This window comes from Staurois parvus, unplaced genomic scaffold (assembly GCF_062004578.1).
Source record: "Staurois parvus isolate SC_StPar_1 unplaced genomic scaffold, SC_StPar_1.0 ptg000365l, whole genome shotgun sequence".
Lineage (NCBI taxonomy): Eukaryota > Metazoa > Chordata > Amphibia > Anura > Ranidae > Staurois > Staurois parvus.
In genome coordinates this window covers 6,277,008-6,299,652 of record NW_028318161.1, presented here as the reverse complement: position 1 = coordinate 6,299,652, position 22,645 = coordinate 6,277,008, and the positions used below count along the sequence as shown (strand labels likewise).

At 41.8% G+C, this 22,645-nt stretch overlaps 1 protein-coding gene across 9 annotated transcripts in view; it reads left to right on the top strand.

Moving 5' to 3' along the window:
* Nucleotides 1-22,645, top strand: part of DAB2IP (DAB2 interacting protein) — a 597,823-nt gene that overhangs the window by 512,039 nt on the left and 63,139 nt on the right. For all 9 annotated transcript variants that reach the window (XM_089685241.1, XM_089685244.1, XM_089685243.1 and 6 more), the window contains one exon: nucleotides 7,563-7,707. In XM_089685241.1, the coding sequence (XP_089541367.1) occupies nucleotides 7,563-7,707 (145 nt within the window). The remainder of the gene's footprint in view (nucleotides 1-7,562; nucleotides 7,708-22,645) is intronic.

Genomic DNA, 22,645 nt, shown 5'->3' with positions numbered 1-22,645 from the left:
GATGAATGATCATCCCTTTTTTTTTTTTTTTTACTGAAGTTCCAAAAATTCTTGTAAGACAGAATACAACTTCGGAAGTGATGTATTGTATTGTAATGTATTCTTTTGTTTCGGAGCATGCGCAGTCTTGGACATTCAGTTTTTTTTTCGTACAAATGCTATACTAATTACATGAAAATCGTTTGTTCTGTTATCTTACGAGAAAAAAATTTGTGCTTATCCCTTCAGATCCCTTCATGTACTAATGGTCAGATTATCAGACAATCTCTCTGAATGCGCTTTTTTGGACAGTTTTCTCATTGTTTGTACCAGGCATACGTCTGAAGTACAGATCATGAAAAACCCAGAAACCCCCCAACTTTCTGATTTAGGAAAGAGTGATGCCTTTCATGACCAAAACTGGTAAGGAAGAGACTTTTCCTGCCAAACACCCTGAACACACTTTCATTATTGCAGATAGGAGAAGACAGATCATCATCTCTCATGTGAATAGGCATTATCATGCAAATACAGTCACTGGCAACCATCACATCTGTTCCATACACTGGTGATCAATGTATACCCACAACAATTGTAGTGGATGAATCCTATACTGTTGCAGCAAATATGTTTTCTTAACCTTAGTCATTTTATGCTCTGATCACAGATTTGATGCCTTGATATTACTGACATATCTTGAATTAAACAATAATTGAATGAAAATATATCAAATTGCTAATTTTTGTGCCATCTGCCAGTGACCATAAAGATTAAATTAATTTCCAAAGAAAATGAAAGGAAATATTGAAGTGGTTGCTATGAGCAACATTACTTCTTTCCCTTTATTCTGCATGAGAGAATCAACTGTGCATTGATTTTCAGGGTGGCTCCAACCTGCATGGTGGGCAAACATGGAATAACAATCTTATCTACTGATGCTTCTAGGCTGGTGTGCTTGTCTTGCTGACTGATACAGTGTGTGTGTGTGTGTATATATATATATATATATATATATATATATATATATATATACATATGCAGTGGGGATCGAAAGTTTGGGCACCCCAGCTATAAATTTGTATTAATGTGCATAAAGAAGCCAAGGAAAGAGATGGAAAAATCTCCAAAAGGCATCAAATTACAGATTAGACATTCTTATGATATGTCAACAAAAGTTAGATTTTATTTCCATCATTTACACTTTCAAAATAACAGAAAACAAAAAAATGGCGTCTGCAAAAGTTTGGGCACCCTGCAGAGTTAATATCTTGTACTGCCCCCTTTGGCAAGTATCACAGCTTGTAAACGCTTTTTGTAGCCAGCCAAGAGTCTTTCAATTCTTGTTTGAGGTATCTTTGCCCATTCTTCCTTACAAAAGTCTTCCAGTTCTTTGAGATTTCTGGGCTGTCTGTCACGCACTGCTCTTTTAAGGTCTATCCATAGATTTTCAATTATGTTGAGGTCAGGAGATTGTGAAGGCCATGGCAAAACCTTCAGTTTACACCTCTTGATGTAATCCCCCGTGGATTTCGAGGTGTGTTTAGGATCATTATCCATTTGTAGAAGCCATCCTCTCTTTAACTTCAGCTTTTTCACACATGGCATCAAGTTACCATCCAAAATTTGCTGAAATTGTATTGAATCCATTTTTCCTTCTACTCGTGAGATGTTCCCTGTGCCACTGGCTGCAACACAACCCCAAAGCATGATTGATCCAACCCCATGCTTAACACTTGGACAGAGGTTCTTTTCATTAAATTCTGTGCCCCTTCTTCTCCAAACTTACCTTTGCTCATTCCGGCCAAAAAGTTCAATTTTAACCTCATTGGTCCACAGAACTTGTTTCCAAAATGCATCAGGCTTGTTCATTTGCAAAGTTCAAACGATGATTTTTGTGGTGAGGACGTAGAAGAGGTTTTCTTCTGATGACTCTTCCATGAAGACCATATTTGTACAAGTATCTCTTTATAGTGGAATAGTGTACCACAACTCCAGTGTCTGCCAGATCTTTCTGGAGGGATCGTGCAGTCAAACGTGGGTTTTGAATTGTTTTTCTCACAATCCTGCGAGCTGTTCTGTCTGATATTTTTCTTAGTCTTCCAGATCTTGCTTTAACTTCCACTATTCCTGATGACTGCCATTTCTTAATTACATTCCGAACAGAGGATATTGACATCTGAAAACACTTTGCTATCTTCTTATAGCCTTCTCCAGCTTTGTGAGCGTCAACTATTTTCAGTTTCAGTTTCCTTGACAACTGCTTAGAAGAACCCATGGTGCTGATTGTTGGGGCAAGGTCAGATGAGTCTGGGCATTTAAAACCTTTGAGATTGACATCATCTGGTCTTCCCAGACGACGATTGAGAACAATCCATGACACTGGCAGGTCTCAGCTTTGCAAAGGGGGCAGTGCATGCTATAAATTCTGCAGGGTGCCCAAACTTTTGCAGACGCCATTTTTTTGTTTTCTGTTATTTTGAAAGTGTAAATGATGGAAATAAAATCTAACTTTTGTTGACATATTATAAGAATGTCTAATCTGTAATTTGACGCCTTTTGGAGATTTTTCCATCTTTCCTTGGCTTCTTTATGCACAATAATACAAATTTTTAGCTGGGGTGCCCAAACTTTCGATCCCCACTGTATATGTGTATGTGTGTATTTTGCCCCACTGTATATATATATAGTGGGGCAAAAAAGTATTTAGTCAGCCACCAATTGTGCAAGTTCTCCCACTTAAAAAGATGAGGGAGGCCTGTAATTGGCATCATAGGTAGACCTCAACTATGAGAGACAAAATGAGAAACAAAATCCAGACAATCACATTGGCTGATTTGTAAAGAATTTATTTGCAAATTATGGTGGAAAATAAGTATTTGGTCAATATCAAAAGTTCATCTCAATACTTTGTTATATATCCTTTGTTGGCAATGACAGAGGTCAAACGTTTCCTGTAAGTCTTCACAAGGTTGGCACACACTGTTGCTGGTATGTTGGCCCATTCCTCCATGCAGATCTCCTCTAGAACAGTGATGTTTTGGGGCTGTCGCTGGGCAACATGTACTTTCAACTCCCTCCAAAGGTTATGGGGTTGAGATCTGGAGACTGGCTAGGCCACTCCAGGACCTTGAAATGCTTCTTATGAAGCCACTTCTTCGTTGCCCGGGCGGTATGTTTGGGATCATTGTCATATTGGAAGACCCAGCCACGTTTCATCTTCAATGCCCTTGCTGATGGAAGGAGGTTTGCACTCAAAATCTCACGATAAATGGCCCCATTCATTCTGTCCTTTACATGGATCAGTCATCCTGGTCCCTTTGCGGAGAAACAGCCCCAAAGCATGATGTTGCCACCCCCATGCTTCACAGTAGGTATGGTGTTCTGTGGATGCAACTCAGCATTCTCACTCCTCCAAACACACCGAGTTGTGTTTCTACCAAACAGTTCTATTTTGGTTTCATCTGACCATATGACATTCTCCCAATCCTCCTCTGGATTATCCAAATGCTTTCTAGCAAACTTCAGGCGGGCCCGGACATGTACTGGCTTATGCAGGGAGACACGTCTGGCACTGCAGGATCTGAGTCCCTGGCGGTGTAGTGTGTTACTGATGATAGCCTTTGTTATGTTGGTCCCAGCTCTCTGCAGGTCATTCATTAGGTCCTCCCCGTGTGGTCCTGGGATTTTTGCTCACCGTTCTTGTGATCATTTTTACCCCACGTTGTGAGATCTTGCGTGGAGCCCTAGATCGAGGGAGATTATCAGTGGTCTTGTATGTCTTCCATTTTATAATTATTGCTCCCACAGTTGATTTGTTCACACCAAGCTTCTTGCCTATTACAGATTCAGTCTTCCCAGCCTGGTGCAGGTCTACAATTTTGTTTCTGGTGTCCTTCGACAGCTCTTTGGTCTTCACCATAGTGGAGTTTGGATTGTGACTGTTTGAGGTTGTGGACAGGTGTCTTTTATAATGATAACAAGTTCAAACAGGTGCCATTGATACAGGTAATGAGTGCAGGACAGAGGAGCCTCTTAAAGAAGAAGGTACAGGTCTGTGAGAACCAGAAATCTTGCTTGTTTGTAGGTGACCAAATACTTATTTTCCACCATAATTTGCAAATAAATTCTTTCCAAATCAGCAAATTTGATTGTCTGGATTTTTTTTACTAATTTTGTCTCTCATAGTTGAGGTGTACCTATGATGCCAATTACAGGCCTCTCTCATCTTTTTAAGTGGGAGAGCTGGCACAATTGGTGGCTTACTAAATACTTTTTTTCCCCACTGTGTGTGTATATATATATATATATATATACACACACAGTTGTGTTCAAAATAATAGCAGTGTGTTGAAAAAGTGAATAAAGCTAAAAATCCTTCTAATAGCTTTTATTTCCATACACACAAATGCATTGGGAACACTACACATTCTATTCCGAATCAAAACATGAAGAAAAATATATCAAATTTGTGTTGTTCCTCTAAAAAAAATTGAAGAAAAGTGACTGTTCAAAAAAAATAGCAGTGTTTGTATTCTTCTTTACAAACTCAAACATTCACTATATAAACTGAAAAATGTTTGAAGATTTTGCTTTCCTTTGAATCACTTAATTAATATTTAGTTGTATAAGTACTGTTTCTCAGAACTGCTGTACATCTGTGTTGCATGGAGTCAACCAACTTCTGGCACCTGTGTTGCATGGAGTCAACCAACTTCTGGCACCTGTGAACAGGTATTCCAGCCCAGGATGATTGGACTACATTCCACAGTTCTTCTCTATTTCTTGGTTTTGCCTCAGAAACTGCATTTTTGATGTCACCACACAAGTTTTCTATTGGCTTAAGATCCGGGTTTTGGGCTGGCCACTCCATAACGTCAATCTTGTTGATCTGGAATCAAGATGTTGCACGTTTACTGGTGGGGTCGTTGTCTTGTTGGAACACCCATTTTAAGGGCATTTCCTCTTCAACATAAGGCAGCATGACCTCTTCAAGTATTCTGAGGTATTCAAACTGATCCATGATCCCTGGTATGCGTTAAATAGGCCCAACACCGTAGTATGAGAAACATCCCCATATCATGATGCTTGCGCAACCATGCTTCACTGTCTTCACAGTGTACTGTGGCTTGAATTCAGTGTTTGGTGGTCGTCTGACAAACTGTCTCCGGCCACTAGACCCAAAAAGAACAAGCTTACTTTCATCAGTCCACAAAATGTTGCGCCATTTCTCTTTAGGCCAGTCAATGTGCTCTTTGGCAAATTGTAACCTCTTCAGCGTGTCTTTTTTTCAGCAGTGGGACTTTGCGGGGGCTTCTTGCAGATAGCTTGGCTTCACATAGGCGTCTTCTAATTGTAACAGTACTCACAGGTAACTTTAGACCTTCTTTGATCTTCCTGGAGCTGATTGTTGGTTGAGTCCTTGCCATTTTGGCTATTCTTCTATCCATTCGAATGGTAGTTTTTCGCTTTCTTACACGTCTTTCAGGTTTTGGTTGCCCTTTTAAAGCATTTGCGATCATTTTAGCTGAGCAGCCTATCTTTTTCTGCACTTTTTAATCAAGGTACGCTGTTCTTCTGAACAATGTCTGGAACGACCCATTTTCATCAGAATTTCGGAGAGAAATGCACTGTAACCAGCATGTACAACATTTGCTGCCTTCCTTCCTTAAATAAGGGCAATAATTGCCACCTGTTTTTCAAAGAATGAATGACCTCACTAATAGAACTCCACACTGCTATTATTTTGAACATGCCCCTTTCAATTAGTGATTCAATTACACAGAATCAGCAGCATGCATGTCATGACTGTTGGGTCTGTTGGATTTCTATTACTCTACTACACCTGCTAGTAAATTATTTGCCATGTAGAAATATCATTTCTACCAAAAACAGTGATCAGGTTAGTGATGTCTGACTGCTATTATTATGAACACAACTGTGTATATATACAGTTGCAAGAAAAAGTATGTGAACCCCTTGGGATTACATGGAGTTTTGCATGAATTGGGCATAAAATGTGCTCTGAACGTCATCTAAGTCAAAACAATAGAAGAACACAGTCTGCTGAACTTAATACTACACAAACATTAGATGTTGCCATGGTTTAATTGCACATAACATGTAAACATTCACAGTGCAGGGAGGAAAAAGTATGTGAACCTTTGGACTTAATAACTGGTTGATCCTCCTTTCGCAGCAATAACCTCAACCAAACATTTCCTGTAGTTGCAGATCAGACCTGCACAATGATCTGGAGTAATTTTGGACCACTCCTCTTCACAAAACTGTTTCAGTGTAGCAATATTCTTGGGATGTCTGGTGTGAATCGCTCTCTTAAGGTCATGCCACAGCATTTCAATTGGGTTGAGGTCAGGACTCTGACTGGGCCACTCCAGAAGGCGTATTCTGTGCTGTTGCAGCCATTGTTTTGTTGAATTACTTGTATGCTTTGGGTCATTGTCCTGTTGCATCACCCATCCTCTGCGGAGCTTCAGTTGGCAGACAGATGGTCGTACGTTTTCCTGCAAAATGTCTTGATAAACTCTGGAATTCATTTTCCCATCAATGACAACAATCCGTCCAGGCCCTGAGGCAGCAAAGCAGCCCCAAACCACGATGCTCCCTCCGCCATGTTTTACAGTGGGGATGAGGTTTTGATGTTGGTGTGCTGTGCCTTTTTTTTCTCCACACATAGTGTTGTGTGTTCTTCCCAAACAACTCAATTTTGGTTTCATCTGTCCACAGTATATTTTGCCAGTAGTGCTGTGGAACATCCAGGTGCTCTTTTGCAAACTTCAAACGTGCTGCAATATTCTTTTTGGACAGCAATGGCTTCCTCCGTGGTGTCCTCCCATGTACTCCATTCTTGTTTAATGTTTTCCTTATTGTAGATGTGTCAACAAAAATGTTAGCATGTGCCAGAGATTTCTGTAGGTCTTTAGCTGACACTCTGGGATTCTTCTTTACCTCATGCAGCATTCTGCACTGTGCTCTTGCAGTCATTTTTACAGGACGACCACGCCTAGGGAGAGTAGCAACAGTGCTCAACTTTCTCCATTTGTAGACAGTCTGTCTTATCGTGGACACCTGAACATCAAGGCTTTTGAAGATACTTTTGTAACCCTTTCCAGCTTCATGCAAGTCAACAATTCTTGATCGTAGGTCTTCTGAGAGCTCTTTTCTGCGAGGCATGGTTCACATCAGGCAGTGCTTCTTGAAACCAGTAAACCGAAAACAGGTGTGTGTTTAAGGGCAGGACAGCTGTCAGCAACACCTCCAATATCATCACACTGATTGGAGTCAAGGTAGGCTCACTCCTGGCTCCAATTAGCTCTGGGAGAAGTCATTAAGCTAGGGCCTCACATACTTTTTCCTCCCTGCACTGTGAATGTTTACATGTTATGTGCAATTAAACCATGGCAACATCTAATGTTTGTGTAGTATTATGTTCAGCAGACTGTGTTCTTCTATTGGGTTCACATACTTTTTCTTGCTACTGTGTATGTATATATATATATATATATATATATATATAACACTTTGTTAATATTCCATAAACGTGACCTTTATGCTCTTCTTCCTAGGTGAATTCATCAAAGCACTATATGAATCAGATGAGAATTGTGAGGTAGACCCCAACAAGTGCTCTGCTTCTGACCTCCCCGAACATCAGGGCAACTTGAAGATGTGCTGTGAACTGGCTTTCTGCAAGATCATCAACTCATACTGGTCAGTGTCATCAGCTAGGAGTGGGGGACCTTTATACTAAAGTACCGCCACCTTAGAATGTGGGGCATTTATAGTATAAGTGACACCAACTAGGAATACATTTATACTATGACTATAGGAGACATTTATACTATGACTGCCGCCAGCTTGAAAAGGGAGACATTTAAGCTGGCCATACAGGATTTATTTATTTTTTCGCTTAGCCAGAGGGCAGAGCGGAAAAACTAAAGCATTTTTCCCATCCACACATTGATGTGGATGTGAGAATCCTTCCTGCTGTGTCATTGTGTTCTGACAGCACCCCCCCTCAGAATATACTGAAAATAAGTGCAACCACACTTGCAAAGTGCGCAGATTTTTGCCATTGCTAAATTAAACTCTATGAGTTTTTCCAGCTAGTAATGTGAAACATTTAAATGATAATTGCTGCCAGCCATGAATGTGAGAGATTTTTATCACGCAGTGTCATCAGGTATGAGGGACATTTAAATACAGTATAAATACCACCAGTCAGGAATGGTTGACATTTATACTTGCATCCAGCCAGGATTGGAGGATGTGTATACTATGAATGCTGCCAACCAGGAATGGGAGACTTTTATACTAAAAATTGAACGCTGGCAACATTGGCAATTTTAGTAATTACTTTTCTTTTGCTACCACTGTATTTGGCACTCAGCAGTTTACATTCACCAAAATATGCTCCAAATTTTAAACTGAATTATTTTATCGCAGATAATTTATTACTATTGCTGGTTAGAATGGGTTAATATAAGGTAATTATGGGAATATAAAATGGGATGAATTAAATTAAAGACCTCAGTGCCCCTACAAAATGACTGTCTTAGTCACAATATGAGGAATGTCAGGTGTTACAAATAGTGTCAGTGCGTCATTTGACTTTGAATGGTGCTGGTTGAGTTTGGTATTCTGGTTCTACCTAAGGAGTTTTATTGGCAATCATTTCTGTTTTATAAAATGAGAAACTGCTACCCATCCACAAAAATCGAGCCCTGAAAAAAAAGGGCCATAAACCCAATGGTGGCATATTCTGCTCTGAGAATTGTGCTTCCTTTTCAGCAGAAATACGCTCCCATGTTTTGTTTCCCAGACCCCTTGGTGGTCATATATTTAAGAGGGAATTGAATGGTGGTGATTATAGTACAATTTGGACATCTGGAATGTTCCGGAATATGTAGCCTGCGATGCTCTTCGGAGACCATTAGTAGGGAACGATGTAAAAAGTGATGGTGTGCCTTCTCCATCCTGCTAGATCATAATACGATGCTTTTCATGCCTGGAGCAAGCGGGTGAAATTGAGCCACAAACTACCTAAATATTGAGGTTTTTGAACATCTGAAAAATACTCTCAGGTGAGAATGTCCCCAATAATGCACCAATTTATCTTAATATAAAGAGGAAGAAGAGATATATAGTTCCCTTGAATTATTTCACCTTCCCAAGCTGTGTGACATTTTTAGTATTAGTCTGTAATGCACAGAAGAGGTTGTGGTGTCATCTATTAAATTAGCACAAACTTAAAACTCAGAAATCCTGAGCACTGTATAATAAACAAAGTTTTGCTGGTTGTGCATTAATTGGTATTGAATTGTGCTGGTTGAATTTGGCATTCTAGTTCCACCTCAGGAGTTTTATTGGTAATGATTTCTATCGTATAAAATGACAGAAAACTGCAACCCATCAGCAAAAATTAGCCCAAAAAAGTGTGTAAAAGAGTAATGTCTGTAAGAGTGAAAAACGTCCCATAAACCGAATGATGTCACATTCTGCTGTGAGAATTGTGCTACTCTGTCACAATCTCTATGCTTTATCTACCTGGTAATATAGTAAAATGATGCAACAACATACTTTCTGGGGGAATATAAACTTCAAGACAGAAGTCACAAACAGCAAAAATTGCTTCTTTCTTCGTTATAAACTTCAATTTTGGCTGCAGAGTGCCTACAAAATTCATCTTATTTGTGCAAAATAAAACAGATTGGTGTGTTTTGAAAGCGATGATTAGATCTGATTGAAAGCATACCTATATCATCGCAGATTTACGAGGAAGCAGGTCACTTCCAGAATTAGATAACAAGGGAAGAAACTCAGTGGACAGGAACAATGGTACGCAGAATTGGGACTTTCAATTGTGGGTGCAAAACTGAGAGCAAAAGGTGTCTACCACTTCCCAGAGGCAATGACAATATAATGGGAATTGAATAAAGCACTAGCAACACTTTCCTGGCTGTATGGCCCTTAAAAATGGCCTGCATCAGATTAAAAAATCCTTGACATCAGTTTCAGTGGCTTTCACATAGTCCTTAATCACTTCCCATCCCTAGTATATATCTGAATGTCCTTTTGGAAAAAGTGGTTATGCCAGGGCAGCTGCAGCCATGATCCTGATATCAAAATATGCAACCAGTAATGGGCTTCCATGTAAAAGTGATCAGAGTGGCTCTACAGCCACCCAATTACTACTAGGGAGCCCAGGACTACTACTTTTTGTCAGGCCAGCTGCAGACAGAGGATAGGGAGGAGCATTTTTCCTCCACATACTGGTTCCGGAAGCAACATGTATTGGCCAGATAACCAGATAAGCAGGCGATCAAGCCGATCTTGATTGATCAGCTGCCTTGGAGGGAAGAGGAGAGATCAGGGGTCCAATAGACCCCAGATCTCTCAATAAAGAGTACCTGTCTCTGCCCATGCTATTAGAAGGTAGGGGTGAATAGAAAATAAATAACAGTGTAAAAAAAAATACATTTAAATAAAATTAATAGTAAAATAATACCAAAATAAAAGTGCCCCTGAAACCCAGACCCCCTACCCACTCACTCACACATTTTGAACGCACATGTAGATCCTGTATGCATATGTTAATGGTGATTGCTCCACACATGTGTGGTATCATCGTGATTGTCAGAGTGAGAGCAATTAATCGAACAATAAACTGGTAACCTTTTAAAGCATCATCTATGAAGATTTTTAGGTATCATAGTTTGTCACCATTTCACAGGCTTGCGAAATTCAGAATTTTGACATGTTTGGTATCTATTTACAACTCGGTGCAACATCATCTTTTATTTTTACAAGAAATGGGTATTGTGTTTGTGTGTACTAAGATGCATTTAAAGTGGTAGTAAACGCTTTCTTTTTTTTAACTTATACCTACAGGTAAGCTTATAATAAAGCTTACCTGTAGGTAAAATTAATATCTCCTAAACGTGCACTGTTTAGGAGATATTCGCAATTTTTTTTTTTTTTTAGAGCTGGCGCATGCACTCTGGAGGAACAGCATACCTGTGCCATTTCTTCAGAATACTGTGCCGTGGCACGGGACTGACATCATCCCAGCTCCGCTAGTCAGACAGCCAGAGCTTGCGAACCCAGAAGGAAGACTGGGTAAAGATAGAAGCCTCTGCAGCTGTGACAGCGTGCCACTGGAGAGCTTTGTTTTAAGATAAGTTACCTTAAATAATTACCTCGCAGGGGATTTATTTTTTTTTTTACCTGCGGTTTCCTACTGCTTGAAGTGTAATTTTTCCTGAAAATTTGCACTTGATAAACTGCTGCGCAAATATTGTGTATTAAAAACTGCAACAACCACTATTGTGGTTTTCTGCTTTCAGAAAATATCTACTGTTTGGGTGTTCCAAATAAATTCCTATAAAAAAAAAATGCAAGTTTTTACATATATGTGAAAAATGTCAGGATTGGCCCGGGTGGCAAGTGGTTAATAGTGCCAATTTGGCTGCTATTAAAAATGAATTACCTTCTGTTTGTAGATAAAGAAACTGGAGGTAATTGAAACCAACTCACACTTGTCAGAGTGCCCGACTCTGTATGCTGTGTAGTAGAGTGGCAGGTTTTCTGGTTGTCAAGGACGCTGTTCGTTTCACAGTCGACCGGATCCTAGCAACCAGTGACATTGGCAGTGGGCAGAACCTAATGCGAAATCTAAGACACAAGTTTCCCATTAGGTGTCCTTGTAATTGACAGTAGGTAGTAGGCAGATTCCACAAACAGTAGCAGGCTGTCTATTGGCTATGGATCTGTCCTGTGCCAACTCTCATTCACCAGGGGAGTAGACCTGATGGGAAACTAGTTTCTCTAAATACCCATCAGGCTCTTCCCACCCAACTATAAAACTCCATGACCTGTGCTCTATCTGAGTAACAGCTCCAGCGGCGAGGAGGTGCTCAACTGCATTGAAGATGGAGTGTTCATATGGTGCTTGCTCCAGGTTCTTGGTGTTTTTGTACTTTTTCTTTTTTCTGCTAATATGTCCTCATTGCTGCCACCCTTTTTCACTCATCCTTGACCTTCTATTCCACTTCCCGTTCGTAAATTTGTCACCTGCAGAGGTATTTTTCATGCAGAGGCGCAATGGAATTCTAAAGAGTGTTGTAGATTGGTTAGACCTGAAGGAACCAATCAGTTTCTCATTGTAGAGTGTACCACACTCTAGAAACATGTAAGGGAGAATTTGATTGCTTCTTATAGGTACCACTAACCATGCATAAAGGTACCTGGTACCCTTTCTAATTAGCTCATCCATATTTCAAACCCTTGAGTTGCTTTGGTTGGTGCTGTGTAGAATTTCCCTAGTTATTTTAACTAGAAGCACACCACTGGTCACTGTTAACAACTTGACTGCCACTCTATTTATAACTGTCCTCAAAACACACATCACCATGGAAACTAGGGACTGCAGTAAAATAAGGGAAACCATGGCCTTCGCTGCATCAGTTACCTTTTTATAACGCTTCTACTGTGGAAATGTGTCTGAACTTAAAAACATTTTCTGGGGAATTAACTAAGCTTCCTGCACCATTATAATGGCGCAGGTCAGCAGTGGTGTGTGCCACATTAACTAAATAGATAGACCTGTTTTAGGTTGATCTGCACCACCCACACCAGTTTCTGTTTCAGAGTGTAATAGAAACTGGCGCAGGGTGTCAGGGATCCAGGTATGACCAGAGATGTGTGGACTGACACAGGGAACAGCAGGCTTCAGAAATGATGAAATAATAATAACATTTATTAGGAGCACAAATATACAAACGCACATGCAACCAAAAACCAAACCTCCAACTAAATAATAGAGATGAACAATTGTAGTCAGGGCTGGAGAGGTGGAGTGGTCAGGACTGGCCGGGTCAGGAACAATCGGGCAGATAAGGTACAACAGAAGCAGGCAGGAGAATGGTCAGGAATAGCCGGGGTTGGTGCAAGCGGAGTTCTAGCAGAGTCAGAGTCAAGCAGGAGAGTCAAGCAGGCAGGATACAGGAAACAGGATCAGGACAACAGGGCACATGGGAAAACACCAAGGCACTGATTGCAGGCCTGGTGCTGCTTAAATATACCTCCTGCAATCAGCCTCAGATGATGGCTAGATTGCAGGAGTGATATCCTGGCTGCTGAAAGCACCCGCTGGCAAGCATCGGTACTGCAGCCCACGCGGCTGGTGAGCCCATTCCTGACACACCCGCTGGCAAGCACCGGTACTGCAGCCCACATGGCAGGTGAGCCCATTCCTGACAGTACCCCCCCTCAAGGAGCGGCCTCAGGACGCTCCAAACAGTCCTTAATGGCAAAAATGTTCCACCGCCTGGGTCAGGTAACTGGCTGGATATCCCACTGCTGGAGTCAGTTGGGTTTCCTGCTGGTAGACCTATCTATTTGTAGGAGACAGCAGGGAGGCAGGTTGCTGGACACAGGATTTCCAGAAGCAGGCTGGGAATCAGGGGCTGGCACATCAGGCTGGGCAGCGAGCAGAGGCACATCGGGCTGGGCAGCGAGCAGAGGCACATCGGGCTGGGCAGCGAGCAGAGGCACATCGGGCTGGGCAGCGAGCAGAGGCACATCGGGCTGGGCAGTGAGCAGAGGCACATCGGGCTGGGCAGCAGGCACCGGATCATCGGGCTGGGCAGCAGGCACCGGGTCATCAGGCTGGGCAGCAGGCACTGGGTCATCAGGCTGGGCAGCAGGCACCGGGTCATTGGGCTGGGCAGCAGGTACCGGGTCATCGGGCCGAGTGATAGTTATCGGTTCCTCAAGCTGGATAATGGACACCGGGGCATCAGGCTGGATAACGGACATCGGGGCATCAGGCTGGATAGCATCATCAGGCCGGGTAGCGGGCACCAGATCATCAGGCTAGATAGGGTCATTAGGCTGGATAGGGTCATCAGGCTGGATAGGGTCATCAGGCTGGATAGGGTCATCAGGCCGGGTAGGACCATCAGGCCGGGTAGGATCATCAGGCCAGGTAGCGGACACTGGGTCATCGGGCATCAGGCTGAACAGCGGGCACCGAGGCATCAGGCTGTACAGCGGGCACCGAGGCATCAAGCTCGACAGCAGGCACCGAGTCATCTGGCAGGACAGCGGGCACCGGGTCATCTGGCAGGACAGCGGGCACCGGGTCATCTGGCAGGACAGCGGGCGTCAAGGCATCTGGCAGGACAGCGGGTGTTGAGGCATCAGGCTGGACAGCGGGCGTCAGATCATCAGGCGGGATAACAGAAGGCGGGTTCTCAGACAGCAGGCTGACCGGTTTGGATACTGGCAGGATGGTACTGGTGGGAAAAAATTTTCGCTTCTTCTTGGGTTTAGTTACTGAAGCACTGCAAGTAAATGCAGGGCTGTAAACGGAGGGAGCAGCTGAAGACAGAGAAGAGCTGGAGGATGGAACAGAGGAGGGAGCAGTTGCTACAGAGGACTTCTTTACAGGATTAAAGGCAGGATAGGTGCAGCGAGTGGGAACAGGGTACTGATATGTGGTTGATAGCAGGGCATACTGGGCCGTAACTGGGGGTGCTGTGGGGAAAGAAGGGAGAGAGCTTTGAGAAGATGAATGATTAGAAGAGGGACTGGATTGTTGCAAGCTGACTGAGGCTGGGTGTAACAAATCTGACCATGTCTGTAATACTGGTTGAACAAAGCTTCGCTTACACGTAGCCTGTCTGACCAAAGACTGCACTGCGTTTATACAATCCACAAGCACATGTGGTGGACATGCTGAATAATGCTCAAGGAAGCAATCCGGATCATCCTCCAACAACCATACCAGCGACTCTACTTGATCTGCACTGAATGGCGGAGAAAAGTCATCCCTGCTTTCAGGGGTACTGGACAGAGCCAACTCAGCACAAGCCTGGATCAATGGCTGCACCTCAGAAAACACCGTGCCCTGATCTACTAGGGAATGAGCAACCCGCATGCACTCTAGCAGCTGATCCCTGGCATACTCCTTCAGAATCTTATAGCCGTATTCTCTGTCTTCTAAGACTAGCAGAGACAAATACACAACCTCCTCCGGATGCATCCTTCACAACAAGCCAAGATGGCTTCCCTGTGCAGCCACTTCTGGTCAGGACTGGCCTTGGTGGTATGTCAGGGATCCAGGTATGACCAGAGATGTGTGGACTGACACAGGGAACAGCAGGCTTCAGAAATGATGAAATAATATTAAAATGTATTAGGAGCACAAATAAACAAACGCACATGCAACCAAAAACCAAACCTCCAACTAAATGATAGAGATGAACAATTGTAGTCGGGGCTGGAGAGGTGGAGTGGTCAGGACTGGCCGGGTCAGGAACAATCGGGCAGATAAGGTACAACAGGAGCAGGCAGGAGAATGGTCAGGAATAGCCGGGGTCAGTGCAGGCGGAGTTCTAGCAGAGTCAGAGTCAAGCAGGAGAGTCAAGCAGGCAGGATACAGGAACAGGGCACATGGGAAAACACCAAGGCACTGATTGCAGGCCTGGTGCTGCTTAAATATACCTCCTGCAATCAGCCTCAGGTGATGGCTTGATTGCAGGAGTGAGATCCTGGCTGCTGAAAGCACCCGCTGGCAAGCACCGGTACTGCAGCCCACACGGCAGGTGATCACATTCCTGACACACCCGCTGGCAAGCACCGGTACTGCAGCCCACACGGCAGGTGAGCCCATTCCTGACACAGGGTCTTTTTCTGATTAACATAGTTATCCCTGCCAGGTCTGACAGCTTACATCCCTATCTCTGCCCGTGTAGTGATTGTACCACATAAGCAGAGCCTGCAGGGTTAACAACCCTATTCTTCCCTTCCTGCTCTGAGTTGAGCAGGGAGCGGGAATGGGCAGAGATCAGAGCTTGCAGTTCCAGCTCTCCTATTATCTGAGCTTTCTCTGTCACATACAACACTGAACAGAGAACTGATAGCTCCCAATTAACAAAAGGGCTTGCTCCCCTTTGTTAGGAGCAGCATCTACTCTTGTTTATGTTTAGAAGCGTGGTGCAAGCACTACTCTTTGTTAATTTTCCCCCTTTGGGGTGGATAAGCAAAGACTGGCACACACAAAAAAGTGCCCATTTCTAAATACCTACTTAATTAGTCATTCCTGTAACAAATTCATGAATTTATCACATGGTGGTTTTCAGACAGATGTGAGCCCCCTTACTCTGCGTGTGCCAAAGTTTTGGTGCAAAACTGAAGTTGTGTTCATCACAGTATTTATAATATTATGGTAATAGTAAATATTTTGGAACTATTTATACTCTGGCACATTAGTCATTATTTTGGTGCACGCAATTGGACATTTATAGGATGTCTGTTATCAGAGTGCTGTAAATACTGCAGTAAACATAACTTCAATTATGAGCCAAAATGGTGGCGCATACAAAGTAAGTGGGAGTTAATCTGGTGCACCACCATATGCCAAATTAAGAAATTGGTGTTTTATTAATTTTGTCACAGACACTGCTAGCTGAGTAGACATATAGAAACTGGCATATTTGTTGGCATGCGCCAGTCTTTGTTGATCCACTATTTTGTAGCAGTAATATACCAGTTATTTACTGTGTGGAGAGTACACGTTTGCAGTAACCCATCGCAACCAACCTAAAGCGATAAAATATATGTCTTCAGCAACAATTTAGACTCCTGATGTAACCCATAGAAACCTGTACGATTTAAACGTTTATCAATTTATAGCCATCAGTTTGGTAAAAGGTGAGCTATGATTGGCCCCCTTGAACACTTCCCTTCGCTTACCGCTCTTTGCTTTATACTAAGAATACCATTGCTGATAATACTGATTAAAGTGGTTGTAAACATTCACATATACACAGGAGTGTATTTAGAGTATGTGCTGCCCTAGGCAACACAAAGTATCTTCCCTGAGGGCGACGCCACCCCCAGTGAAAAATGCTCCCTCGCAGCAAGTACGCCCTTGCATATACCAAATGACTAGCCTCAGGTGATACAAAGAGATGAAAAAATCCTCCTGCGTACATTGTACCTGTTTATCTGCAGTCTTCTCTTCTCTGCAACAGTTCAGTACACAGATCAAAAAAAACATTTTGCATTATCTCCCTTCAGAACTCTTGTATTTTGGGACACTCCCACCAGATATGTGCCATTGTGCCCTTACTCCCACATCCTCTCCAGCACTGAGATGTAATTTCTGGCCTTAATTTGTGCATCACATTGGGTGTAATATACCATCCAACTAGGCACTTATAATTAATTTCAACTATATTCATATTCACCGCCCCATGTGTTAAACTAAACATTTTATTTTTTTGTTGCTCATTCAGTTTTGTTCCTAATTTCATTTCCCACTTTTCCAAACATGTTTTGGATGTTGGTCCATGTATTTCAGCAAGTATTCTACATATCATTGAGGTATTAAGTTTCTGTACTCCATTTATACTCAACAGTTGCTCTAGTGGATACATTTCATCCTCATTCCTTAGTGGTTGTGGACGTTTTGTAACAAAAAATGTCTTATTTGGCAATATTGCCACTTATCCCGTGTAGAAAATATTTCCTTTTTACTCTTCAACTCGTGTAATGAACATAATACTCCTCTATCCACAATATATTTTAATCGTGCATTTTTATCCATTATCCATTTCCCTAAAATATTGTTATTTCCGGGTGGGAAAAAACTAGTTCCCGCCAATGGGATTGACAGTGAATTAAATTTCCATTCCTTCTGCTTGTGTATTTCAACCCAAATCCTAAATACATTCTGTGTCAAAGTGCTTGTGTCCTCATCCCAAGCGCAAAATTTCTGTGATATCCAAATTAACTTTTCTAATGGTGCCTTACTAAGTGCGCTTTCCATTCTTACCCAACTTCTCCCCTTTATATTGTGCATCCAATCCACAATTCGTGATAATAGTACCGTGTTATAATACCTCCTAAAGTCTGGCATATTTAATCCCCCTCTTTTTTTATTGCTGCATAAAACTTCATACTTGACTGTTGGTTTTTTGTTAGTTCACACATATCTAAGTATAATTTTTTTTGAGAACCCTGAAGAAGGACCAGGGAAGATATATTGGAATCATATTAAATTTATATAACACTTTTGGTACTATGATCATCTTAATTATATTTATACGACCTATCCACGACAGTTCTCCTGTAGTGACTTTCCTCAGTTCATCTTTTATCTTGTTTATTAGTGGGATATAATTTGCCTGATACAAATTTTTTATATACGATGATGTTAATTTTATTCCCAACTACTTTAATTCTTTTTCTCTCCATTTAAAGGGGAACTCTTTTTGTAAAAATTTTTTCTCAGTTTTTGGAACATTTATGTTTAATATCTCACTTTTCAAGGGATACATTTTCAGGTTGGATAGCTCCCCGTATTCTTTCAATAGGTTCGGTAATGTTAATCTGGATTTTTAATACAGAACAGCATATCATCTGTATATGCTGCCACTTTATGTTCAATATCCCCTGTCTACATTCCCCTGACATCTACACTATTTCTAACAGTTGCCAATAACAGTTCCATGGAGATAACAACAAACAGCAACGGGGACAGGGGACATCCCTGTCTTGTGCCATTATACATCTTAAAAAATTTTGATAATGAACCGTTCACTGCAGCTGAGGGATCTCTCATATATAACTCTTTTATCCACTGTATCATTCTAGGTCTGGTTCCTAATGTTCTCAACGTATCGAACATAAATCCCCAGTCCACTCTATTAAAAGCTTTCTCAGCATCTACTGCCAGAATAATTCCCGATTTCTCTCCTCCTTCATTCTTTTGTAGGATATGCAATGTATCACGTACCTGGTGATGGAGGCCAATGGAGAGAGGGCTTCCCTTGCGGCTAAGTTCCGGACTCCCCTGAGAGTGGGACAGCGGGAGTCAGGCCCAAAGTTGCACAGGTCGCCTATAGGAGTGCTGGTTGGTGGTCCACTCAGAAGCACAGCTGGTGCATGGAGATAGGTCTACAGACAGGAGGCGCCTGTGCGTGTTATATAAGCCCTTTCGGGATTTAGATGTTTACTGGTTAGTCGGTTCAAGCCAAGGTCAGGTACCAGGTGGGTATCAGAGCAGACGTGGTCAGATGGGATAGCCGAGGTCATACACAGAGGAGCGAGAGAGAGAGTATCCGTAAGCCAAGCCGAGGTCAGTTCAGGGGTAAAGCAGAGTAGACAGGTCCAGGAGCAAGCCAAGTCGGTAACAGGAAATCACAGGTCAGAGTCACAGGAAACAGGAACAGGGCACAGGGAGCTAGAGATCATCACCATGAGGAAGTGATGAGCCTCCTTATAAAGGCCGTCTGGCACCAAACTGAGGCTGATGTGTGCTTCTGCGGCCATGCAGAGTACTGGCAGAAATGCCAGATCTTCCAGAACTTCTTACGTGGACAGGACCCTGACACAATGTTCTTAAACCATTATCTTTTCCCTCTCTACCCGGAATAAATCCCACTTGGTCTAAGTGTATCCAGTCAGACATCAACTCTTTCATCCTAGTAGCTAGCACCTTCGCATACAATTTTGTATCAGTATTCAGCAAAGATATGGGTCTATAGCTGGAACACTGAGACCAATCTCTCCCCTCCTTAGGTATTACTGTGATATGTGCCTATAACGATTCATCCTTCATCTTTATCTCCTCTCCTAGTGCGTTCATATATGAACAGAGTTTAGGGACTAGATTTTCTTTAAACTTCTTATAGTATCTTACGGTAAACCCATCAGGTCCGGGACTCCTTCCTACAGCTGTACTTTTTAATGGTAAGTTAACTTCTTCTATTAATGTTGGGTTATCCAAAGTTGCTAGTCTAGTTTTTTTCTAATCTAGGTAAACTGGCTTCATTCAAATAAATCTGCTTTCTTTTCTTCCTCTCCTCCCCAGAATCCTTCTGGTTCTTCATTTCTGCTCCATATAAATCGCTATAGTACCTCTGAAATGTGTTAGCGGTATCAGTGGTTGAATAAACCATTTCACCTTTTTCATTTTTTATTTTATATATAAAATTTCTTGCTTTCTTTTCCTTCGTCTTCTTTATTAGATATTTCCCTGGTTTATTCCCCCACCGATATCTTTCCTTCGAAAACCCCACTAAAAAACTTCCTGGTTTCTTGTTCCAAAGTTTCCTTCAACTCTTCTCTTTTTAATATTATCTCTTGTTGTAATTCTGTAGTTATTTTCTTTTTATGTAGTTGTTCCAGCTGGTATAATTCTTCCGTTAATGTCCTAATTCTTCTTCCCCGTTCTTTTTTTTTTTTCTCTCCGCTCGTATTGCAATCTGTATACCCCTAATAAAGGCTTTAAGTGCTTCCCATACCATTGCAATATAAACCTCCTCGGATTAATTTAGCTCAAAAATACTGATCTATTTCCTGCTTTACTCTTACTTCTGCTTCCAGGTTTTGTAGTATGGACTCATTTAGACGCCACAGATTTATTCTGTTCTGTTCCCTTCCAAACTGTAGTCTCATTGTGACAAAGGCATGGTCTGATATAGATATTACTTATATATAAGTTTTCATCAAAGACTCCAAGAGTCTATGTTCAATCAATATATAATCCAGTCTTGAATACATCTTATGCGTAGTGGAGAAAATGGTATACAGGTGTACCTCGGTGTACGAGTTTAATGCATTCTCCGGGACATTTTGTATTGCGAAAAATTCATAATCCGAAACACAGTTTCCCATTGGAATGAATTGAAAACCAATTAATCTGTTAAAAGGAAAATTTATTTCATTTCCTGAGTTAAAAGAAACAATGTTTACTTTTAGTTTGTTTCCAGAGATAAAAGAAACAAAGTATCCCTTAGTGAAGAAACAAAAAAGCCAGCAATTGTATTTAAAAATCAGCACCGACATACACTTCGTATTGCGAAAAAATATATTTTTTTAAATTTGTAAACCAAGGCATTATTTTCAATGGATTTTCATTTGTAAACCGAAAAATACGTTAACCGAGGCATTCGTAAACCAAGGTACACCTGTAGTCTCTTTCCTTTGGGTGTTTAACCCTCCAAGTGTCCATCAACTGACATTGATGTAGCTTTTTTTAATGTTCTTTAGACTCCTATCTCCTTCCCTTCTGGCGCACGTTGATGCATCTATCTCTGGATCTATGCAAAAATTAAAGTCACCTGCCACAATCATACTACCTCTTTTGAAATCCATAGGTTTGGTCTGTGACGGTTGCGCGGCGTCAGACCCCAGCCCTTCTCACCAACTGTGATCGAAGGACCAGCCGATCTCAGACCATGCTGTCACTTGCGTAACAATGCCACTCTCAGCTGCGCCCTGCACAAAGATTTTCCAGCTTGCGGGACCACAATCTATGCGCCAGCAGCCTGAGAGCGATTGTTACTGGGTCAGGTTAATTATGCAATTAACCCTTCACACTGCCACCACCACCTTTTTACAGAGAAGGAGGAAACTCCCGAATCTTTGTAGTAACACTATGATATTAATATAAGCTTCTGTAATACACCCTGTCACTACAGACAGATGTATTCAGAGGATTATCACATACAGTAGCACTCTTCAGAGACAGGGATTCTTTAGTGTGCATTAAAAGCTTTAGAGACAGTTCAACACTTTTCAGAAAATAGGATTTATTATTAAAAAGGTCAAAATGGTGCAATTAAAATATTTACAGAAAAAGATGTAACCAATATATATAAAGAGAGTAATAAAACAACAGAGAAATAAAAGAAAGAAGTTTCAGAAGGCAGAATACTTGCGAAAGTCCTTGGTTTGAGCAGAGTCCAATCTTCCGAACAAAAGGTTGCCTTTGCTCTCAAGATGGTTCCTGATCTATGTTAAAAGGAGAGCTACCTTTTCTCCAGGCTGTCAGTCTTTTTCTATTATCTCAAAGGGGTGTCTCCTGAGAACAAATAGCCAATCACCCAATTTGGGGATGGGTGTTAGGCGGTGACCAAGGTTAGGACCAAATCCCTTACAAGTTCGTACTACGGTCAATAAATTTCAATAGTTACAGGTAGCATCCTAGCAACTGGCAGTTTAATATTTAGAATTATATTCCGCTCGCACAGATACCAAACTTTAAAATATCCTGCCACTTCGGATAAAAGATATTGCTTTCTACCTTCTTGTAGGCACTACATAGGGATGTAAGGTGTCCTGTGACTCATATTAAACTGACCTATCCGAATATTTACTTCATATTAATGTGCCCAGTTCCTGCTGAAGTTTACGAATTTGTATGAAAAATGACTCATGTGGAATGTACGTTTTATGGCACACTCTGCTCTAATGGCCCAATAGGTCATGACCGACTGAGTTATGGTTTTACGACCGGGCAGAGGAAAGTGGTTTTTCAAGCAGACCTTCTGGAACCAGGCTAATTAGGGGTTTACAGCCATGGAGCTTATCCAGCTGTGCATATGCACTGTTGAACTCCGTTCACTTACAGACTCACATTCCATTCAAAAGGGAGGAGGAAGGATCTGGAGAGACAAAATGGCTGTCAGTGTCCATGTCTCTATGTGCACGATTGTCACATCGTCAATATTCCATTCAAATATATCGTCGGGTTTTTGTTAGGGCAATAAATATTTACTAGGGTACATTCTCTTCCCTGTAGTTTTCCTCTTAAAAATAAATATCGGCCCTCTGGGTCTACGAACTTTACGTC